The 20424-nt window shown below is 45.3% G+C and overlaps 1 protein-coding gene across 1 annotated transcript; it reads left to right on the forward strand.

Moving 5' to 3' along the window:
- Nucleotides 1-3615: 3615 nt before the first annotated feature.
- On the forward strand, nt 3616-12354 carry Mboat4 (membrane bound O-acyltransferase domain containing 4). The gene is made up of 3 exons (XM_036209365.1): nt 3616-3734; nt 8180-8404; nt 11391-12354. Exons 1-3 carry the CDS (start codon nt 3616-3618, stop codon nt 12352-12354), a joined length of 1308 nt encoding a protein of 435 aa, XP_036065258.1.
- The last annotated feature ends 8070 nt before the right edge of the window (nt 12355-20424 follow it).

A 20424-nucleotide genomic window follows, 5' to 3' on the forward strand; every position in this document is an offset into this window, starting at 1 on the left:
TGCTCCCCCAACCCCACCCCACACCCTCTTTTGCTTTGCCGCATTGCTACAGATGACATCTACCTGCAGGTCGTGCGGGCCATTTCCCCAAATCATTCCTCCACTTGGCATTACTCCACCAAGTCTGTTCTAACCCCAACTGCCCAGTCCTTGATTGTTAGCTCGCTCTACCTTTAGCCTCTAGAATCACGTTCCCCAACCTCCTCCGCAAGCCCTGGTCACGGCTTTTCTTGTCGAACTCTGTTTTGAACATCAAATCCAGTTTTAAAATCTCGCATTCCATGTATGTATGTACTTGCTCCCGCAGCCTTTTTTTTGAGACACGGTCATCTCATGCTCTTTCTCACACTTTGAAGAAGCCAAGCTGACTCTCTACCTCTAACTACTGCTCTTCCCCCCACCTCTGGCATCTTCTAATCCAATGGTTCTCCAATGCAGTTCCTCACGTCGTGGTGACCCCACCCCTCAGCCCAACCATAAAATTATTCTCATTGCTACTTCATAACTGAGATTTTGCTACTGTTATGAATTGTATTGTACATATCTGTGTTTTCCGATGATCTTAGGTGACCCCTGTCATTCGATCTCCCAAAGGGGTCGTAACCCAGAGGTTGAGAAACAGTGTTCTAATCCTTTAAGTCCCAGATGGCATAGTCAGGATTCATTCTGAGAAACAGAACCGGCCGGAGATATGAATCAGGAGGGTTTTTGCAAAGAATTGGTGCAAGGTCAAAACCTGTAGATCAAGCTGTGACTTTTCATTTGGAAGTCCAAGCTGCTGTCCATGGGTGGGATCATCCCCCTTCTCCCCCCAGCAACTACAGGGTGGCTCAGAACCCTCTGTAATGGGATCTGATACCCTCTTGGTCATGCAGGCACACATACAAATAGAGCGTTCATATACATAAATACATATTTTCTAAAAAAAAAAAAAAAAAAAAGGAAAAGGGGGGTATTGGGGATTTAACTCAGTGACAGAGCGCTTGCCTAAAGGCCCTGGGTTCAGTCCTCAGCTCCTAAAAAAAAAAGAAAAAGAAAAAGAAAAAGAAAAAAGAAAAAAAGTAAAAAAGTAAAAGGAGGAGAAGATAAGGCTGAGAAAGAAGAAGACATAGGAAGAAGAGAGGGTTTAAGAGATATGGCTTAAGAGTATAGTAAAGAATGTGCAATCGTCCCTGGAGACTGATTGCTGCTTTTCCAGAGGTAGTGAGTTCGCTCCCCAGCACCCACGATAGGTGGCTCACAGATGCCGGTATTCCAGCTCCAGGGGATCTGGTGCAGTCCTCTGGCCTCCATGGGTCCCCTCCCCCCCACAGATGTGGCACACACGCCATGTATGCGTTCGAGAGTATGCGCGCGCGCGCGCACACACACACACACACACACACACACACACACACACACACACAAATAAATCTGTTTTTAAAAAAAGAATGTGTTGTAGTAAATTCGATGGAGAGACATAAGCAACGGTCCTAAGACCTAACTGAACAGAATACAAACAAGAGCAAAGACATCATGAGCCACATATGCAACAATGGAAGTCAAATTATAGAAAATGAGAGACAAAAAGAATACTTGTGGCGTGAGTGGCTGGCGCAGCTGTGCTGAGGTAAAGGTGAAGTTCTCAGATCTCTCTGGCTCTAGCACATTTTTATGTGGCGTCATGTGGGGACTAAATAATAGAAATTCATTGTTCATACTTCCAGAGGCTGGGAAGTCTGAAATCAGGGCATTGTAGTTTCTATGATGAGGGCCAGTTCCTCACAGATAGTACCTGTCTGCATCCTTATGGGGTGGAAATCAGTTCTGTCAAGCCCTTCAATAAGACCCCTAATCCTATACAGGAGGGCAGAGAATTCGTCATCCAGTCCCCAGAGCCTCATCTCTTAATGCCATCACCTTGAGGATTAGGCTTTAAGGAGGGGACACAGACATTCAGAACACGGCATCATGTAACAACACAGTGGCACCCTTCTATTCTGATTATTTTTTAGGCTGAGTTTATTTCTTTTACTGTTGTGGCTGTTTGAAAGAAAATAGCCCTCTAAAGAGAGTGGTACTAGGAAGTGTGGCCTGGTCTTGTTGGAGGAAGTGTGTCGCTGTGGAGGTGGGCTTTGAGGTCTCATGTATGCTCAAGCCACCCCCAGTGAGCTAGTCTGCTTCCTGTTGCCTGCAAGATGTAGGACTCTCAGCCCCTTCTGCAGCACCATGTCTGCCTGCATGCCACCATGTCCCACCATGACAGTAATGGACTAAACCTCTGAACTGTAACCAGCCCCAATTAAATGTGTGTGTGTGTGTGTGTGTGTGTGTGTGTGTGTGTGTGTGTGTGTTTTATAAGAGTTGCCATGGTCATGGTGTCTCTTCACAGTAATAGAAACCCTCACTAAGACAACTGTCTCCACTGGAGCTGAGATCCATGAGAATAAGACCCTGAATGCTTTTCAGTCTTTCTTCAGTACCAGAGTGTCTGATGCATGGCTGATAATTCCCTCCCCAAATGTGTTGAGCCCTGGCTGGGTGGCGACAGCCCGGCAATGTCCTGGGCTAAGCAGACAGGTCTCCACTAGCTGAGAGATGGCTTCTCCTGTCTTGCTTTGAGGACATCTCCTCAGCATTACCAATCCCTCAAAGACTCTCTTTAATTACTTCCTCTCCACACTTTTTTTGTCCTCCAAACCTTAACTTCAATAAATGTTTAATGAATACAAAATAGGTTTGTTTCCCTATTCTGTCTGCTGGTGATATTGCAATAAATGGAACAGGGTCCTGCCCCTTGGAGAGCTCTCGATTTGCTTATGAATGGCAAAAAATAAACTAGTCAAGAAATAGGTACATGGGGCTAGAGAGGTGGCTCAGTGGTTAAAGGCACTCACTGGCTGCTCTTCCAGAGTTCCTGAGTTCAATTCCCAGCAACCACATGGCAGCTCACAACCATCTATAATGAGAGTATTCTGGAGTGTGGGCATGCATGCAGATAGAGAATCCATATACATAAATAAATCTTAAAAAGAAATAGGTAGGGGTTGGGGATTTAGCTTGGTAGTAGAGTGCTTGCCTAGCAAGTACAAGGCCCTGGGTTTGGTCCTCAGCTCCAGAATAAATAAATAAATAAATAAATAAATAAATAAATAAATAGGTACATGATGGGGGCTGCTGCTATGGTAGAGAAAGGGCACTGTAAGAGAGTTGGTGGAGAAGAGGAATCTTGTTTTTTGTCTTGAGGATCTGCCTTCCTTTTGTCCTTAGTCCAGGGCTCTTTGTCCACAACAATGTTTTTCTTTTCATTGACTTAGTGAAGAAAATATATGCAGTGTGACGGCTGGAAAGGCAAATAATATGCCGTATTGCCTGCAAGATACAACCTCTGAGAGCAATTTATCAGTAAACACCGTGAGGTGAGAGATCACCACAGCGTGAACTGGTTTCCATAGCTTGGCTCCTGTATCAGGAAGTCAATCTTTACACAGCTTATCTCCAGAGCTTCCATTTCATTCTGCTCCCGCAGGCCTTTCTACCCCATGTAAAAAGGCCAGGGAGAGCCTGGCTGTGACTCCCCTTGCACGAGGGCACCAGCCAAGAACTCCAGGAAGGACAGTGGGTTCCGGGCTTGCCATGGACTGGCTCCGGCTCTTCTTCCTCCATCCCGTATTGCTTTATCAAGGGACCGCTTTCCCCTTTGCACTGCTGTTTAATTATCTCTGCAGCATGGATTCCTTTCCCACCCGAGCCAGGTAGGCTGGATGGCTAATGCTGCTTTTCCATCCGGAAGGACAGTAATAGGGCGGAAAGACTGCACGTGAGGAGGCCACACGTGAACTGCTCTGAATGCGCACTTTCTGTATGTGATGCGCTCAGAACCCTTTCCACCAATTATTGGCTGCTTGATAATGATTGTCTATACATTAGCAGTGGCGCTCAACCTTCCTAATGCTGAGCCCCTTTAATACAGTTCCGCATGTTTTGGGGACCCCCAACTATAAAGTTATTCAGTGCTATTTCATAACCGTAATTTTGCTACTGTTATGAATCATAATGCAAATATCTGATATGCAGGATAGCTGATATTTGACCGCCAAGGGGGTTGTGATCCACGGGTTGAGAACCTCTGGATTAGAGTAAAACTGATTCAGAAATTAACTTCATGTTTGCACTGACTCAAAAATGGATAAATAGGTTCGTGTGAAACTGGAAATGGATAGATATTGAGATGATACTGGTAGTCCAAAAATGTATACCTCTGTGCTGACCACAGATCCTGGATAGTCTTTAGCAGTCTTCGTTTTATAGGATTTTTCTTACCACAAATTAATTAAACTGTATGGAAAATATTGCTTGTGTGTTACAGCTATAAAAGAAAGTCTGAGTTTTAAATTTTGCCTTTGGATGTTTTTTTGTTTCTTTGTTTTTGAGAAATAAGTCAAAACAACTCTTGGTAGATTATAACTCGAATTGGTCTAAAATTGGTGATTATATATTTTCTTTATGAAGCTCAGTACATTAGAAGCATGTTCTGTTTTGAAGAGGGTTTAGTGGGAGATCCTTCTGAAAAGTCAAAACACTCTATTGCCTAAAGCAACAGACCTCCTAATTTTTCTTATTTAGGAAACTAAGATTTTTATTTAGTGGAGCTGTAAATGTGTGTATGTCCAAGTGTGTGGCATTCAGGGTGGAACCCAGGGCTTTGCACATGCTGAAAATGCACTCTACTGCTAAGCACCACCTCTGAGAGCCAGTGGATCGTCCTAAGTCAAATCTAGCTATATTTAATATTAGCAATTACCGGGTTTGACTAAATTAGGTGTGTTATCTGTGTTCACAGCTGGTGACTGGCCCTTACTCTTGTTTCTGGGAGATGACTATAAGGGGAACAGATTTTCTTTGTTTTTGTTTTTTGTTTGTTATTTTGCAAGACAGGGTTTCTCTGTGCAGCTGTGGCTGTCCTGGAACTCACTCTGTAGACCAGGCTGGCCTCAAACTCAGAGATCTGTCGTCCTCTGTTTCCTGAGTGCTGGGATTAAAACCATGCACCACCACTACCCAGTTTCAGGGGGACAGTTATAAAGAAGCTTTCTGTATACAGAGACTCACGGAGCAGCAGAGAGAGCATGAAAGTGAGGGTTAACTCCCACACAGCTACTCTAGGGCTCAGATTGCTCTCTTGACCTGTTGACGGATTTTGTTTATTTTTTAAATTTATTTTATGTGTGTGTCTGAGTGTGTATATGTGCACGTGTGAGTGTAAGAGCTGATAAAAAGTCATGAGAGGGTGTCAGATCCCCTGGAACTAGATTTGCAGATGGTTGTGACCCACCCAATATGGGTGCCTGGAATCAAACCCAGGTCCTCTACAGGAGCATAAGGGTGCTTAACTACTGAACCATTTCTCCAGTCCCAAGACTACTGTTGAGTCCTAATTCTCTCGAGTCTTTGTGTATGTAAATAAGCTTCCTGAGGCACCCTGTCCTTACCTATAAAATGCAAAAAACAAACAAACAAACAAAACCAACCAACCAACCAATCAACCAGACAAACAAAAACCTGTCTCCTGGCCTTTGCAGCCACAGTCACTTCAGTGTTGGGAATGATGGAACCCAGAGCTTTGCACATGCTATCAAGGGCTCTACCAGAGTCACATCCCTAACCCTCACATTTGTTTACTTGTTTGTTTCTGAGATAGTGTCTTACTGTATACCTCAGGCTGGCCTTGAACTCATGGCTGTATGGTCTCAGCCTCCTCACTACTACTCATTACTAGCAGAAGGCCTAGAAAAAATCAAAAGCACTCAATAAATTTATTCAACTTACACTATATGTGTGTAGGTATTTGATGCTTATATGTGCACATGGGAGTCCTTCTCATTCAAACTACCACACAGAGCAAGCAAAGGCTTAGATCATAGTGTTAGCTGGGGTGATGTGGGATGAGTCACCCCAAGCATAGGCTTAAAAAAAAAAAGCCTAGGAATGGTCTGGAACATTTATGTAATAGAGTTTCTCACAGAGTCATCTGCTGGTGTTTCAGGAAAGGAACTATGATTCATATGTGTCAGGCACTGGACCCACACCCCGTGATGACAGTGTCTCTGGGTGCTGAGTGGTAGAGAAGTACATGCAAGCTTTGTTCACCTCGCTGTGCCTGGGCTAGCCCACATTACAGGTGTTCCAACGCCTTTCTCAAGCTTTATTAATGTGTCAAAATTGAAATAGTAATCTTTCATATAATGCAGAAAGAAAAGCCAAGTCAATATAAGATGGACTCTCCCAGACTTTACACATCTTCCTCCTGGAGGCTCCTGAGCAAGGGCTGGGGCACACCCTGTTGCTTCCATGTGGGTACCTTACATTGCTGAGGAAGACAACAGAGACTGCTCACCATCACAGAAGACATGTTGACCACATCACTACTTCAGTGGCAATGAACTTTTACACTAGGAAGGCAGTGATACTAAGAAGGAAAACTGGGGAAAGCTGGCCAAATGGAAAAGCCATACCAGATGACTTCTTCTTTTTCTTTCCGTCTTTTTGAAACAAGGCCTCACTATATAGCTCAAGGCTAGTCTGGAACTTGCTATAAAGCCCAGGCTGGCCCTAGACTTGGTAATTCTCCTGCCTCAGTCTCTTGAGTGCTGGGATTACAGGCATGGGGCACCATGCCCAGCAAGTCATCTTTAATTTGAGTCAGATCTCATTTTGGCAGTAGCAAGATAACCGACATAATTTATGGTTCCTTGGATTATGCAATGAGAAAGGAAGCCATGAGCTGATGAAGAAAGACGTCCGGGCTGTGGCGAAAGGAAGGTGGGAAGAGAATGAAGAGAGGGAGAGAGAAGACCAGTACTCTGCTGGAGAGAAGAAATGAAGATTCTGCCATGACTGTGGAGTTTTCATAAACTATTAAAACCTAAACAACAACGACCAAGCAAACTATGAGCTCCTGAGAGCTAAAGTACAGTAGTGAGGATGAAGGGCTGACATAAAGATTTGCTGCTTATGTGTTCAAATTCTTGTCTGAGAGAGCCATTGTATCTCCTGATGGAGACTGTCAGAGTCCATCTCCAACCTGCTCCCACCTTTCGGAAGGTTCTTAGGTAGAGGAGAGAGGAATGAGGAAATAGAGACAGAAAGAGACAATAAGAAAGACAGAGAGACACAGGATAGCTTCAGGAGGGTCCTGGGTCAATACCCAGTCATCCAGAACTTTATTCAAAAGGGCTTTTTATAATACGTCAAGGGGAGTGGCAAAAGACCTCCCCTTGCAAGATCAAAGCACACCATACAGCCAAGTGTAGCCCCTCCCAAACACCTGGTAACCATGCCTGTGGCCAAATCACCCTATTATGCAGCCCTGCTGGGTAAAGCAAGCTCAGATTCTCTGACCTTGAGTAAGGTCTCACTAGGGAGCCTCTGTGGGCCACCACGGTCTCCTCTCTCCAGCTTTCTGAAATATGCTGGCTGATGTACACCCTGTGAGGAGGGAAAGGTCTTGACTTTGAGGGTGGGGACTTGCTAGTTCTTCCACACTCCACGCTTGTTCACATTACTTCTCAGTTAGATCTTGAGAAGTCCCATTGTCAAACTTTCTTAGTGACTGTTCTATTGCTGGGAAGAGACACCATGACCAAGGGAAGTCTTATAAAAGAGAGCATTGAATTGGGGGCTTGCTTACAGTTTCAGAGAGTTAGTCCATTCTTATCATGCCAGGAAACATGGTGGCATGCAGGCAGGCATGGGGTTGAGAGCTTATATCCTGATCCACAGGCAGAGGTAGGGAGAGAGGGAAGACGGGAGGGAGGGTAGAGGGAGGACCCCAATAAGTCCATACGTCCTCCAACAAAGCCACACCTCCTAACCCTTCCCAAACAGTTCCACTAACTGTGAACCAAGCATTCAAACATACGAGCCTATGGGGGGCATTCTCATTCAAATTATCACCGGCTCTTAGTGGTTATAGCCACTTGTATGATAGGCATGCAAGAGTCACCAGGATCACCAAGAGAGGACGCAGGATTTGTCTCCGGAGGCAGTAGTTCACACAGGACCTGGGCTCTCTTGCCTTCAAAATGGAAGAGTCACTGTGGCAACCACACAGCTTCTTCACGTGTTGTATCAGATTCCTTGGACGATGGAATCCACCACACTATCCTAAGTGTCATCTTGGTCGTCTCTTCTCATTCAGGTACCTCTTTCTCCTGGCCGGAGGAGGTGTCCTGGCCGTGGCTGCCATGGGGCCCTACGCTCTGCTCATCCTCATCCCGACTGTCTGTACAGTGGTTCTGGTCTCCTTCTGCGGTCCACAGGAAGTCCACAGACTGACCTTCTTCTTTCAGATGGGCTGGCAGACCCTGTGCCACCTGGGTCTTCACTACACTGAATACTACCTACAAAAGCCTCCACCTGTGAGGTAAAGGCCCCCATGGGTTTGCTTGTACTGAGCTAACTCTAACCCTTGCATGTCTGTGGAGCACACTCTTAAGCTGTTATAGCGTCTCCCAAGGCTCAACCTCTTTTCCTAGAAAAGGAACCCAGAGCTGGCAATAGCTATCTTGGAAGGCTGTGTGTGGTGTTGGAGATCATCAGTGCAAATGCAGTTCTGTAACTAAAGAGTTGTTCCACGCCGCTGCCTATGCACTGGGTATCTGGCATTTGCTGCAACTGTCATCCAGCCTGGCAGTGATGACAGTTTGCTCATCTCAGCCTTGGCAGTTTTGGCACGGCCAAATCACAGAGGGCCTGGCTGCCACTGCCTGCTATCTTTCTTTGGGCTCACACCCCTTCCATCCCCAAGGAGGCTAGCCACCCAATGGAGAGAGTAACAGAGAACAAAAACCAAGAGCTAATTACAGACTAGAGATGTACGTCATGAGCCGGGGGGACTGACAGGATTGGGAGAGTAAGTATCTCTGTCTGTGGTCCTGACACCGAGTGTTCCTGGCTCTCCATGGCTGTCAGCTGGCATAGGTCTGTGTCACTCAGGGCATCCAGGCTATGACAGCAGCGGTCAGGTCACCGTCTGCTTCGAACCCATTAGCTCACTGGATTTGCCACTCCCACTACATCTAGAGTCTTTAAAAACTATGCCAAACCAGACATGGTGACACTGGCCTGTAACCCCCAGCACAAGGAGGGAGAGACAGGGGGATCAGGAGTTCAAGGAGATGCTCAGTTACACAGCAAATCCAAGACCAGGCTGGGATGCATAAGACCCTGTCTCAAAAACAACAGACAAACTAATAAGACAATGTTCACCAAGACTTCGGACTTGCGGGGCTTAAAGAGATGGCTCAGTGGGCAAGAGGGCTTGCTGTGCAAATCTGAGGACCTGAGTTCAAACCTTAAGAACTCGTGGAAAAAGCTAGGTATGGCTGCATATGCACTTGTAACCCCAGCTCTCTGCATATATTGGGGGAGGCACGGTGACAGGAGGGTCACTGGGGCTCGATGACAGCCAGCCTCACTCCAGGTTCAGTGACAGACTCTGTATACCAAGGGAGTAAGGTAGACAGGGATAGAGCAGGACATCCATCCCTTATTCTCCGTTGGCCTCCACGTGTGCATACAACACACACACACACACACACATAGATATAGACGCCACACACACACACACATACACACATAAGATATACACAGATACACACAGACATACACATTTTACACACACACAAGATATACACAGATACACACAGACATACACAGACATATACACACAGACACACACAGATACATACAGACATACACACTTTACACACACACACACACAAGATATACACAGACACACACACATACACACACACATAGATACACACAGATACAAACACACAGACACACATAGATATAGACACCACACACACACACACACACAGATATACACAGACATACACATATTCACACACATAAGACACACACACACACACACAAGACATACACAGATACACACAGACACATCCAGACACACCACACACACACACACACACACATACACACACACACGGGTGGGTTATGTTGGGGGGTAGAGACTGACTTAGGGCTTGCTTCTTTGGGAAAGATTAGATGGTAAGTGTGTGGGATTCGTGTACAGAATATGACGAATCAGGTCTGCAGTAGGAAGCCAGGACCTGACAGAGGCCAGAAGGGCAAGTTGAACAGGCTCTGAGCCGATGGGAGGAAGGCTGGGGCAGAAGAGAATGACAGCATGTGCCAGCTAGCCAGAGCTGCTGGAGCCGAGCCCACTGACTGGGTGATGCACACCGCAGAACTGTATCTCTCCACAGCTCGGGGGCCGGAAGTGCAAGGGTGGTGTGTAGGCACAGGGTCTGCATCTGAGCCTTCTCACTTCGGCTCATAGATGGCCACCTTCTCCTGGGTTGTCACATGGTCATCGTGAGTGTGTGTCCCCATGTCCGGTCACACACAAGTGACTGTATGTGTCCGAATTCTGTAGTCACGTTGGATGAGTGTGATGTGTCTGTCCATATGATATCACTTTAATCACTCCTTTAAATACTGTCTCTTAGTATGCTCACACTGAGTCACTAGGGGTTGGAAATTCAGGATGTGAATTTGGGGACACAGCTTGCAATAGTAGAAGGGGAGCTGGCATTTGTAGGGTACCCTGTGGTTGGTTGTTTGGCTCTTTTGGCTCTTTGTTCTTTGGGGGGGCGCACCCCTGGAGTCCTCCTCCTTCTCTGGCTCCTTCTTCTTCTCCTCCCAGATTTCTCCTTCTATTTATTCTCTCTGCCTGTCAGCCCCATCTATCCTTTCTCCTGCCTTGCTATTGGCCATCCAGCTCTTTATTATTATCTTTATTTATTATCAGGTATTTTAGACAGGCACAGTAACACAGCTTCACAGAGTTAAACAAATGCAACATAAACAAAAGTAATATACCTTCAAATCATATTCTACTACACGACCCTGATCTCAGGGTTAGTCAGACAGGAGGATCTGATGTCCTCAAGTCAGATGCACAGATAGTTGGGGACAGGGCTGTGTTCTTGACTGTGCAGTGTGTCATTGGCTGTCCTCAGCAATCTCATCAGCAGAATCTCTGATGGTGTCTTGGTGAAAGTTCAGAGACAGCTGCTTGTGAGCCACCGTTCACCCTGATGCATTTTCCAGCACACATCCCCTGTCACCAGAACATTACAGCCAGGGCCTGGCTCAAAAAAATAATCATCGAATATTTTCCACATTATTTCTCATCATTTTTTTTTAAATTTCTAACCAATGATTAGTGTTTTTGCCCTAGAATAATGTGTGGTTCTGAAAGAATCTAAGAGTCCTTTGTGGAATATGGTTTGCTTTGAGATCTGTGGGCAGGTCGGGACAGGAACGAGAGAATAAATCCGGTGTGGCTTCATATATGTTTTTATTTAAATCTCTTTCAGATTCTACATCGCTCTTTCTTCTCTCATGCTCTTGACCCAGAGAGTCACGTCGCTTTCCCTGGACATTCGTGAGGGGAAAGTGGAGGCAGCGTGGGGCTGCATCGGGAACAGGAGTTCTTTGTCTAAGTGCCTGAGGGAGACTCTACCCTATTTCAGCTACTTGCTCTTTTTCCCTGCCCTCCTGGGAGGCCCCCTGTGTTCCTTTCAGAGATTTCAGGCTTGTGTTGAAAGACCAAGCTCTTTGCATCCCAGTATCTCTTTCTGGGCTCTGACCCGGAGGGGTGTGCAGATTGTGGCTCTGGAATGCCTCAAGGTGGTGCTGAGAAGGGTGGTGAGTGCAGGAGCCGGGATGGATAAGTGCCAGCAGCTGGAGTGCATCTACATCATGTGGTCCACCGCTGGGCTCTTCAAACTCACCTACTACTCCCACTGGATCCTGGACGACTCTCTCCTCCGTGCGGCGGGCTTCGGGCCTGAGGCTGGCCAGAGGTCTGGGGAGGAGGGATACATCCCCGACGTGGACATGTGGACCCTGGAAACTACCCACAGGATCTCCCTGTTCGCGAGGCAGTGGAACCGGAGCACAGCTCGGTGGCTCCGGAGGCTCGTCTTCCAGAACAGCCGGCGCTGGCCGGTGCTGCAGACTTTTGCCTTCTCCGCCTGGTGGCACGGACTCCACCCGGGGCAGGTGTTTGGCTTCCTGTGCTGGTCTGTCATGGTGGAAGCCGATTACCTGATTCACACTTTTGCCAATGTCTCGATCAGCTCCCGGCCCCTGCGGCTGCTCTATAGAGCCCTCACGTGGGCTCATACCCAGCTCATCATTGCCTACATCATGCTGGCGGTGGAGGGCCGGAGCCTTTCCTCTCTAGGCCAGCTGTGCTGTTCTTACATCAGTATCTTCCCCGGGGTGTACTGTGTTTTGCTTTTTCTATTAGCGAAGAGAAAACAGAAATGTAACTGAAATCCCTCCCCCCGCCCGCCATCCAGCCATGAAACCAACCTTAGGAAATGCCAAGGATGCATTGATGATTAAAGTATTTCAATTTTTTTCATGATGAAAGTTTTTAAGTATTGGATGCATAAACCTGATGTCTGGCCACAGAAATGTGCTGGCCTACTGTGGTAGTTTGAATAAGAATGGCCTCCATAAGTTCCTATTTAAATGTTTAGGGAGTGGCACTATTTGAAAGGATTTGGGGGTGTGGTCTTGTTGGAGGAAGTGTATCACTGGGGGTGGGCTTTGAGGGTTCAAAAACCCAGGTTGGCCTAAGCTCTGCTGCCTGCCTGTGGATCAGGATGTAGAACTCTCAGCTTCTTCTCCAGCGCCATGTCTGCCTGCATGCCTCCATGCTCCCTGCCATGATGATAATGGACTAAACCTCTGAACTGTGAGCCAGCCGCAATTAAAGGCTTTCCTTTAGAAGATTTGCCATGGTCATGGTGTCTCTTCACAGCCATAGAACAGTGATTAAGACACCTACATTTAACAAGCTGCTCTGTTGCTGCTGGGTTAAAACCAGAGAAGCACATGGACTTATAGATGTGGAAGAGACATTTAAGTGAAGCAGTATATAAAAACATAAGGCATGCCGGGCGGTGGTGGCACATGCCTTTAATCCCAGCCCTTGGGAGGCAGAGGCAGGAGGATCTCTGTGAGTTCAGGTCAGCCTGGTCTAGAGTTCCAGGATAGCCAGGACTACACAGAGAAACCCTGTCTGGGGTGGGGATGGGGGAGTGGGGGTGGGGAATGACGACACACAAACCAAAACCAAAACACAACACATAAGTGGTATTTGGAGGGCACATTGAGTGTTTGCCCAGCATGTGTGAGGTCCTAGGTTCCATCCTTACCACCACATTAAAAAAACAAAAACAACCCCCACCAACACACACACACACACACACACACACACACACACACACACACACAAACCTAGATAAAGCCTCCAAGTACTGTGAACCACATGAAGATGTTATACACACGGAGATTCAAATGTCCAGGGTTCAGTGGGCCCTGTAGACTCTGGAATGTGGATTATAGTAATCTGGCATGAACTGACTTTTCATTGCTATATAATGACATGTTAGAGACATGGTAACTTAGGAAGAAAAGGAGGTTTACGTAGATGCCAGGTTTAGAGGCTCAAAGTCTAAGACTGGTTGGTCCTATTGGTTCGGCTTCTGTTGAGGGCCTGATGGTGGATACTGTCACCTCACAGCAGAAGCAGGAGTAGAGACAATGGCTCCCACCTCAAACAGTAAACCAGAGAGCTGTCAGGACCAGGATTAGCTTTTCCTAACAATCCTCTTGGGAAATATACTAAGGAGTCACCTGAGAATTACCTTCAACTCTTTGGGGGACATGACCATCTCTTAAAGGTTTTGCCATCTGTCAACACTGCCACCCTGGGGGCCAGGCTTCCAATTCATGTACCTCTAGGAAACACTCAATCCTAGTAATTCAGACAAAGTGTCATACGACTGGAATCCCAGTACTCAGGAATCCTCGGCAAGGAAACCCCAAGTCTGAGGCGGGAGGGCTCCACATAATGAGACCCTACCTCAACCAAACAAATACTCAAATCAACCAGCAAACAAAGAGACTATAAGACACAAAGCAAAAACGACAAGACTGAACCGTGTCATCATATTATTCTGTTCCATGAACTCATCCCTAGCCATAAGCTGGACACATTTAGTCTACACAGCCATTCAAGTCCTGAAAATACCTCTTACATCCTAAGAGACTGGAACATTTGCTGGACCTCATGGCTGAGTTAATAACACACCTTGAGGTCACTGAAGACTTAAGTCAACTATCCTACTGTTTACTCACGACTGCTGGCTTCACCTGCTTTTAAGAGGACAATGTAACAACTGACCTTATTTGCCTTGGATTTCCCATGTAACCAACTTTTACAACCTAAGCTTAAACAGTAGCTGTAATCTTAAATTATATACCTTTCCATGCCCTTGACCCAGATAATGCATGTGTATTATTTGCTGAAAGCAGCTGTCATAGTTAGGGTTTCTGTTGCTGTGAAGAGACACAGCAACTCTTATAAAGGAAACATTTAATTGGGGCTGGTTTACAGGTTCAGAGGTCTAGTCCATTATCAAGCATGGCAGCATGTAGGCAGACATGGTGCTGGAGAAGGAGCTGAGAGTCCTATATCTGGATCTTCAGACAGCAGGAAGAGAGAATGACACTGGGCCTGGCTTGAGCTTCTAAAATCTCAAAATCCACCCCTAGTGGCACACTTCCTCCAATAAGGCCACACCTACTCCAACACAGCCATACCTCTGAAGAGTGTCACTCCCTATGGGCCTATGGGGAACATTTTATTCAAACCACTACAGTAGCAAATACAGAAGTTGAAAGAATAAAATCAACCATAAAGGTTGAAAGCATCCATTTATTGGTTGATACTAATGTTTGATATCTGGATCAGTTGGGTTAGTTGGGGCCAGCGACTTAATCCCTTGTAAAACTCTACTAAAGATGTCTGCAAATTATCCCATTTGTTCCCCATGTAAAGCTCTTTGTCAGGGACAGGCACACAGACAGACAAAACAGACAGATACACAGGGCAGGCACAGATACAGACTCACGGAGCAGACAGACAGAGGACAGAAGATAGAGCATGAAGCTGGTTATCTAAATCTGGCCTCACAAGGGGCAGTGCTTTTCTTTCTTTCCCTAATGAGACACCAATGCATTATTGGTAACAAGCAGCCAATCACTAATGTGTTTAATCCATGCAGGACTAAATTGGAAATTTTGATTAAAAAAAAATAGAAATAGTAATTGGGACACAGACATTTTTGTTTGAATGAGTGTGTATTTCTTTTAGCATGTACGAGAATGAATTATCACTGGTAAACTGGACATGATGATGACTTATTCTTAGGAGACTAAGTGAGAAACCAACCCATGTTGACTAGTGTGTCAGCTTAAGTCAAAGCAAAGTCATCAGGAAGAAGGGCCCTCAGCTGAGGAGCTGTCTCCTTCAGACTGGATGGGGTGTGGGCATGTCTGTGGGGCATTTTCTTGACTGAGGATTGGTGTGGGAGGGCCAGTGGTCCTGGGCTGTAGAAACAAGCAGGCTGGAGAAGCCGTGGACACTAAGCCTGCACACACGCACGCACGCAGCACTCCTCCATGGTCTCTGCTTCACCTCTTGCCTCCATGTTCCTGCCTTGAGTGCTTACCTCAAGTGATGGACTTAAGGTAAGGTGAAATAAGCCCTTTTCTCCCCATGTTATTTTTGGGAAGTCTTTTTTTTTTAATCATACCACAGAAATCAAACTAGATTACCACCTAACACTTGGTAACTACTTATGTAGTTGTTGAAACCAAAACTGACTAAACGTAACAAAGGAAGAGGTGGGCTGCAGGAGGCAAACACAGTCTCTGGAGAACGGTAAGGCAGCTGTCCTTCCTTTCCCTGGCTCCTTAACAAACCGATCCTTATGTTTCACCCACACAGGGTATCAGAACCTCCAACTTATCCAGGAAGCAATGCCACATCTGTGGGCATCTGGACCATACACAATTTCTCTTTTCCTTTAAAAAACAAAACATGTATTTGTGTGTGTGTGTGTGTGTGTGTGTGTGTGTGTGTGTGTGTGTATGTGTGTGTTTTCACGGGCTGTTGTGGAATATTATTTGAAGGTTTTTTTTTTGTTTATGTTGCATTTGTTTAATTCTGTGAAGCAGTGTTACTGTGCCTGTCTAAAATACCTGATGGTCTAATAAAGAACTGACCAATAGCAAGGCAGGAGAAAGGACAGGTGTGGATGGCAGGCAGAGAGAATGTATAGGAGGAGAAATATAGGAAGAGGAGAGATGTAGGAGCCAGAGAAGGAGGAGGACATCAGGGACCAGCCACCCAGCTACACAGCAAGCCACGGAATAAGAGTAAGATTTATGGAAGAGAACAGGAAAAGCCCAGAGGCAAAAGGTAGACAGGCTAAGTGAAGAAAGCTGGTAAGCAACAAGCCAAGATAAGCCAGGCATTCATAAGTAATAATAAGCCTCTGTGTGTGAATTTATTTGGGAGCTGGGTGGTAGGCCCCCCAAAAGAGCCAAAAACAACAACAGGTGTATGTGTGAGCATTGGGTATCTTCCTCAATTGGTCTCCATCTTATTATTTTGAGACATGGTCCCTCACTGAACTCTGAGCTTGGGGATTCAGCCTGACTGGCTGGTCAGCAAGCTCAGGGACCCATCTGCATCTACCTTTTCAGTGTTCCTGTGCCCTGCTTTTATGTGGGAGCCGGGGGTTGAACTCAGGTCCCAATGCTTGCATAGCAAGCACCTGACCCAAGTTATCTTTCCAGCCTGACTTGTCTTTAAATCTGTGTTAAATCAGCTCACTGTTTCTTTACACTCTTGGACTGTTTTGAGAAATAATCTCACTATGCAGCCTGGTCTAGACTCAAACCACAATCCTCCTGCTTCTACCTTCTGAGATCACATCACCATGTCCAGTTTACCAGTGATAATTCATTCTAGTACATACTAAAAGAAACACACACTTGTTCAAATAAAAATGTCTCTGGACCAACTAAAAGAATCTGCTTACCTGGGATGACTTCCACCACAAAAGGCATAATATAGGGATAGAGCACATGGTTAACACATACAAGGCCCTGGATTCAGTCTCCAACACACACACACACACACACACACACACACACACACACACACACACACAGGTTTGTAGCTAGATTTTTCCTGCCTGGCCCACAGTCAGGACAAATCTCTCTCACCCGCCAGTCCCACAGTTGCTCAGACCCAACCAAGAAAGCACACAGAAACTTACATTGTTTACAAACTGTATGGCTGTGGCAGGCTTCTTGTTATCTACTTCTTCTATCTTAAATTAACCCATTTCTATAAATCTATACTTTGCCACGTGACTCAACAGTACCTTACATCCTTCTGGTCATGGCGTCAGCTGGCAGTGTCTCTCTTGCTCCAGCCTTCACTTCCCACAGTTCTCTTCTCCTTGTCCTGCCTACCCTATCCTTCCTGCCTGGCTACTGGCCAATCAGCACTTTATTTTAACCAATCAGATCAACACATTTGACATACAGAACATCTCACAGCACTTCCCCTTTTCTTTTTTTCAAAAAACAAGGTTTTAACTTTTATATAGTACAATTACATATAACAAAACAATTATCAAGCAAGAATTACAGTTACAATATTAAAGAAGATATCCTATCTATCTTATATTTGTGAGTCTAAGGTTTTATATCTAACTTATCTTTTATCATGACTGAGGAAATTATAACTATCTAGTCTTCAACCACATCAAAGACTCAGAAGGATATAATATTACCTGAGAACTGGGAGAAGGATGCAAGCAACTTTCGGGAGTCTTATAGGGTAGACAGAGACAGCTGGCAGCCTGGACAGTCACCTAATGTTCCTTTGTAAAGTTGGGGCATTTGTCTTCAGCCCACAGGGCTAGAGTCTCTCGGTCACTTTTCTCAGTGTCCTGTAGAATGTCTGGCAGTCTCCTCTGCGAAGCAGGAACCTGAAGGACCATTTTTTCAAGCGAAGTTCAGTGGTCACCTTTCTGTAGGTCCTGCATGTCCAGTTGATCAAACAGTCCAGGCAAGAACAGTTTCTTGCCCAAATGGCCATTTTTGCCAAGGTGAAGATAAACTTCATATGAAGTGTCTTCAGTGCCCATCCTCCTCTCTTAAGTAAATCGGTGCTGCCAAGAGCAGACATGTCTCACTGTCCAGAAAGTCTAAATTTAAAAAAAAAATTTTTTTTTTTTGGGTTTTTCAAGACAGGGTTTCTCTGTGTAGCTTTGTGCCTTTCCTGGTACTCGCTTTGGAGACCAGGCTGGCCTCAAACTCACAAAGATCTGCCTGGCTCTGCCTCCCAAGTGCTGGGATTAAAGGCGTGTGCCACAACCACCTGGCTTAAAAATATTTTAAATGCCATATTCTGTAGACCTTTGAAGTGTTTGAAGATTACCTGTCTATCTGAAATATATCTATGTATACCTAGAAAACTTAACATGACTATAAGTTTGACTATCATAGAAGACTAATTGATCTGTATATCTTAATTATCCATTACAATTTAAGTGAGTTGCATAAACACAATACCTCAAACGAAAGTAGAAATATATATATATATACAGTATAACAAAATTAACTTTAAGTTTGTATCAATAGACTAAAATCTATACCAATGTAAGACATTTTAAACAAGTTGTTGTTCTTTAAAAGTTCATTAATCTACCCTTTCATCCTATATCTATATCATATGCCCTTTTTTTCCTTTAGAAAGAGATCGCATTTATAATCAACCTGATTTAAATAAAAATACTGGTTTTTCTCTGTCCCACACCAGAGGGCTCTTCTGATTTGGGACACAAGAATCTCTTAACCTTTTCTTTTAGCAATATGTCTGGGTTTAGAGAAGTAGTGAGCCAATTCCATCTCCAAAGCCAGTTTGATAATTTTGGGAATGTGGGCATAGTTTCTCTTACTGCTTGCTTCCTGCTGGAGGGGGGCGCTGTATCTTATGGGGACACAAAGAAAATTTTAGGATTATGGAGTAGTCCATGAGGGTAAACCTCTGAGCCAGTTGCCTTGAAACCATTCTGGATGTTGGATCATTTGGGCCATGGTGTCATCGGAAACCTTTTAGGTGGTCTTGGCTGATCAAAACTGATGTATCTTAATCTGGAACAAATCCACAGCCTCTGGCTTTCTGTGGAAACAAAAGCAGAGATTCTTTCCAAAGCAACATATCCTTATATCCAAATTTCGAAGTCAAGGTACCTTTAAAATTTACATATTTGTTTAACTCAACAGCTTTTACGATCAAATCTTTTTCTGTAGTTAAAAATCCCAAAGACAACACAAACCAGATTCTCTGTGTAATATCCATCTTTGTAAGATTGAAACGCCGCTGTACCTTCTGGCTCCACCCACCTCAGCTTCCCAACATGGCGGTGGTACAGTTTACCGCCAGCTCTGGGTCTGGAGCCATGTGTACCATCAACTATCAGAAGCAATTCTATCAAAGCAGTGCATAGCCCAGAAACTTTTTTTTTTTTTTTTTAAACTAGCAAAGGCTAAATCCACCACACAGCAGAGTAAAGTGCCACTTGTAGACTCCTCATTCCTGCCACACTGCAGGGCAGACGCACACGCCAGGAACCTGCCATAGTAGCTCAAACCAGCAGGCTGCTGCTAACTTGAGAGAGACAACTAGGAAGCTGTTTTTAGCTCTGTTTAGAATCTTTTTTTAAAAAAGGTTTTAGGTGGAAACTCTTGCCAACATGTTGGGCACCATTTGTAGCTAGATTTTCCTGCCTGGCCCAGTCAGGACAAATCTCACTTACCCACCAGTTCCACAGTCGCTCAGACCCAACCAAGAAAGCACACAGAGACTTATATTGTTTACAAACTGTATGGCCATGGCAGGCTTCTTGTTATCTACTTCTTCTATCTTAAATTAACCCATTTCTATAAATCTATACTTTGCCACCTGACTCATGGTTTACCAGTACCTTACATCCTTCTTGTCATGGCGTCAGCTGGCAGTGTCTCTCTTGCTCCAGCCTTCACTTCCCACAGTTCTCTTCTCCTTGTCCTGCCTACCCTATCCTTCCTGCCTGGCTACTGGCCAATCAGCACTTTATTTATTTTAACCAATCAGATCAACACATTTGACATACAGACCATCCCACAGCACAGGTTGGCGGTAGAGAGAGGGTGAGTGAGTTCGTTATAGGTCATCTAGTTCACATGGAGGCAAGGAGACAAATCTTAACTCTGAGAGAGAGCATCCCCATCAACCAATGAGTGGGGGCCCTGATGAGCAGAGGTGGCGTGGATCTGCAGTCTTACCCACAGCAGTTTTTTATACTTCCTATACTTTCTCTCAATAGTCAACAGTCCAGAAAAGCCAAAGTGGACACAGGATTTCCCTGCGTCGGAAGTGGTCAAGAGCAAACGACTGATGGCCAGGGAGGGTTAAAGGATCTACAA

The sequence above is a fragment of the Onychomys torridus genome, chromosome 17 (genome assembly GCF_903995425.1).
Source record: "Onychomys torridus chromosome 17, mOncTor1.1, whole genome shotgun sequence".
Lineage (NCBI taxonomy): Eukaryota > Metazoa > Chordata > Mammalia > Rodentia > Cricetidae > Onychomys > Onychomys torridus.

Bases quoted from the DNA above. Each gene is read 5' to 3' on its own strand.
- Mboat4 (XM_036209365.1), top strand. From the start codon at position 3,616: ATGGACTGGCTCCGGCTCTTCTTCCTCCATCCCGTATTGCTTTATCAA. The intron at 3,735-8,179 runs GTAGGCTGGATG...CTTCTCATTCAG, and splicing joins TCCTTTCCCACCCGAGCCAG to GTACCTCTTTCTCCTGGCCG. The intron at 8,405-11,390 runs GTAAAGGCCCCC...AATCTCTTTCAG, and splicing joins CAAAAGCCTCCACCTGTGAG to ATTCTACATCGCTCTTTCTT.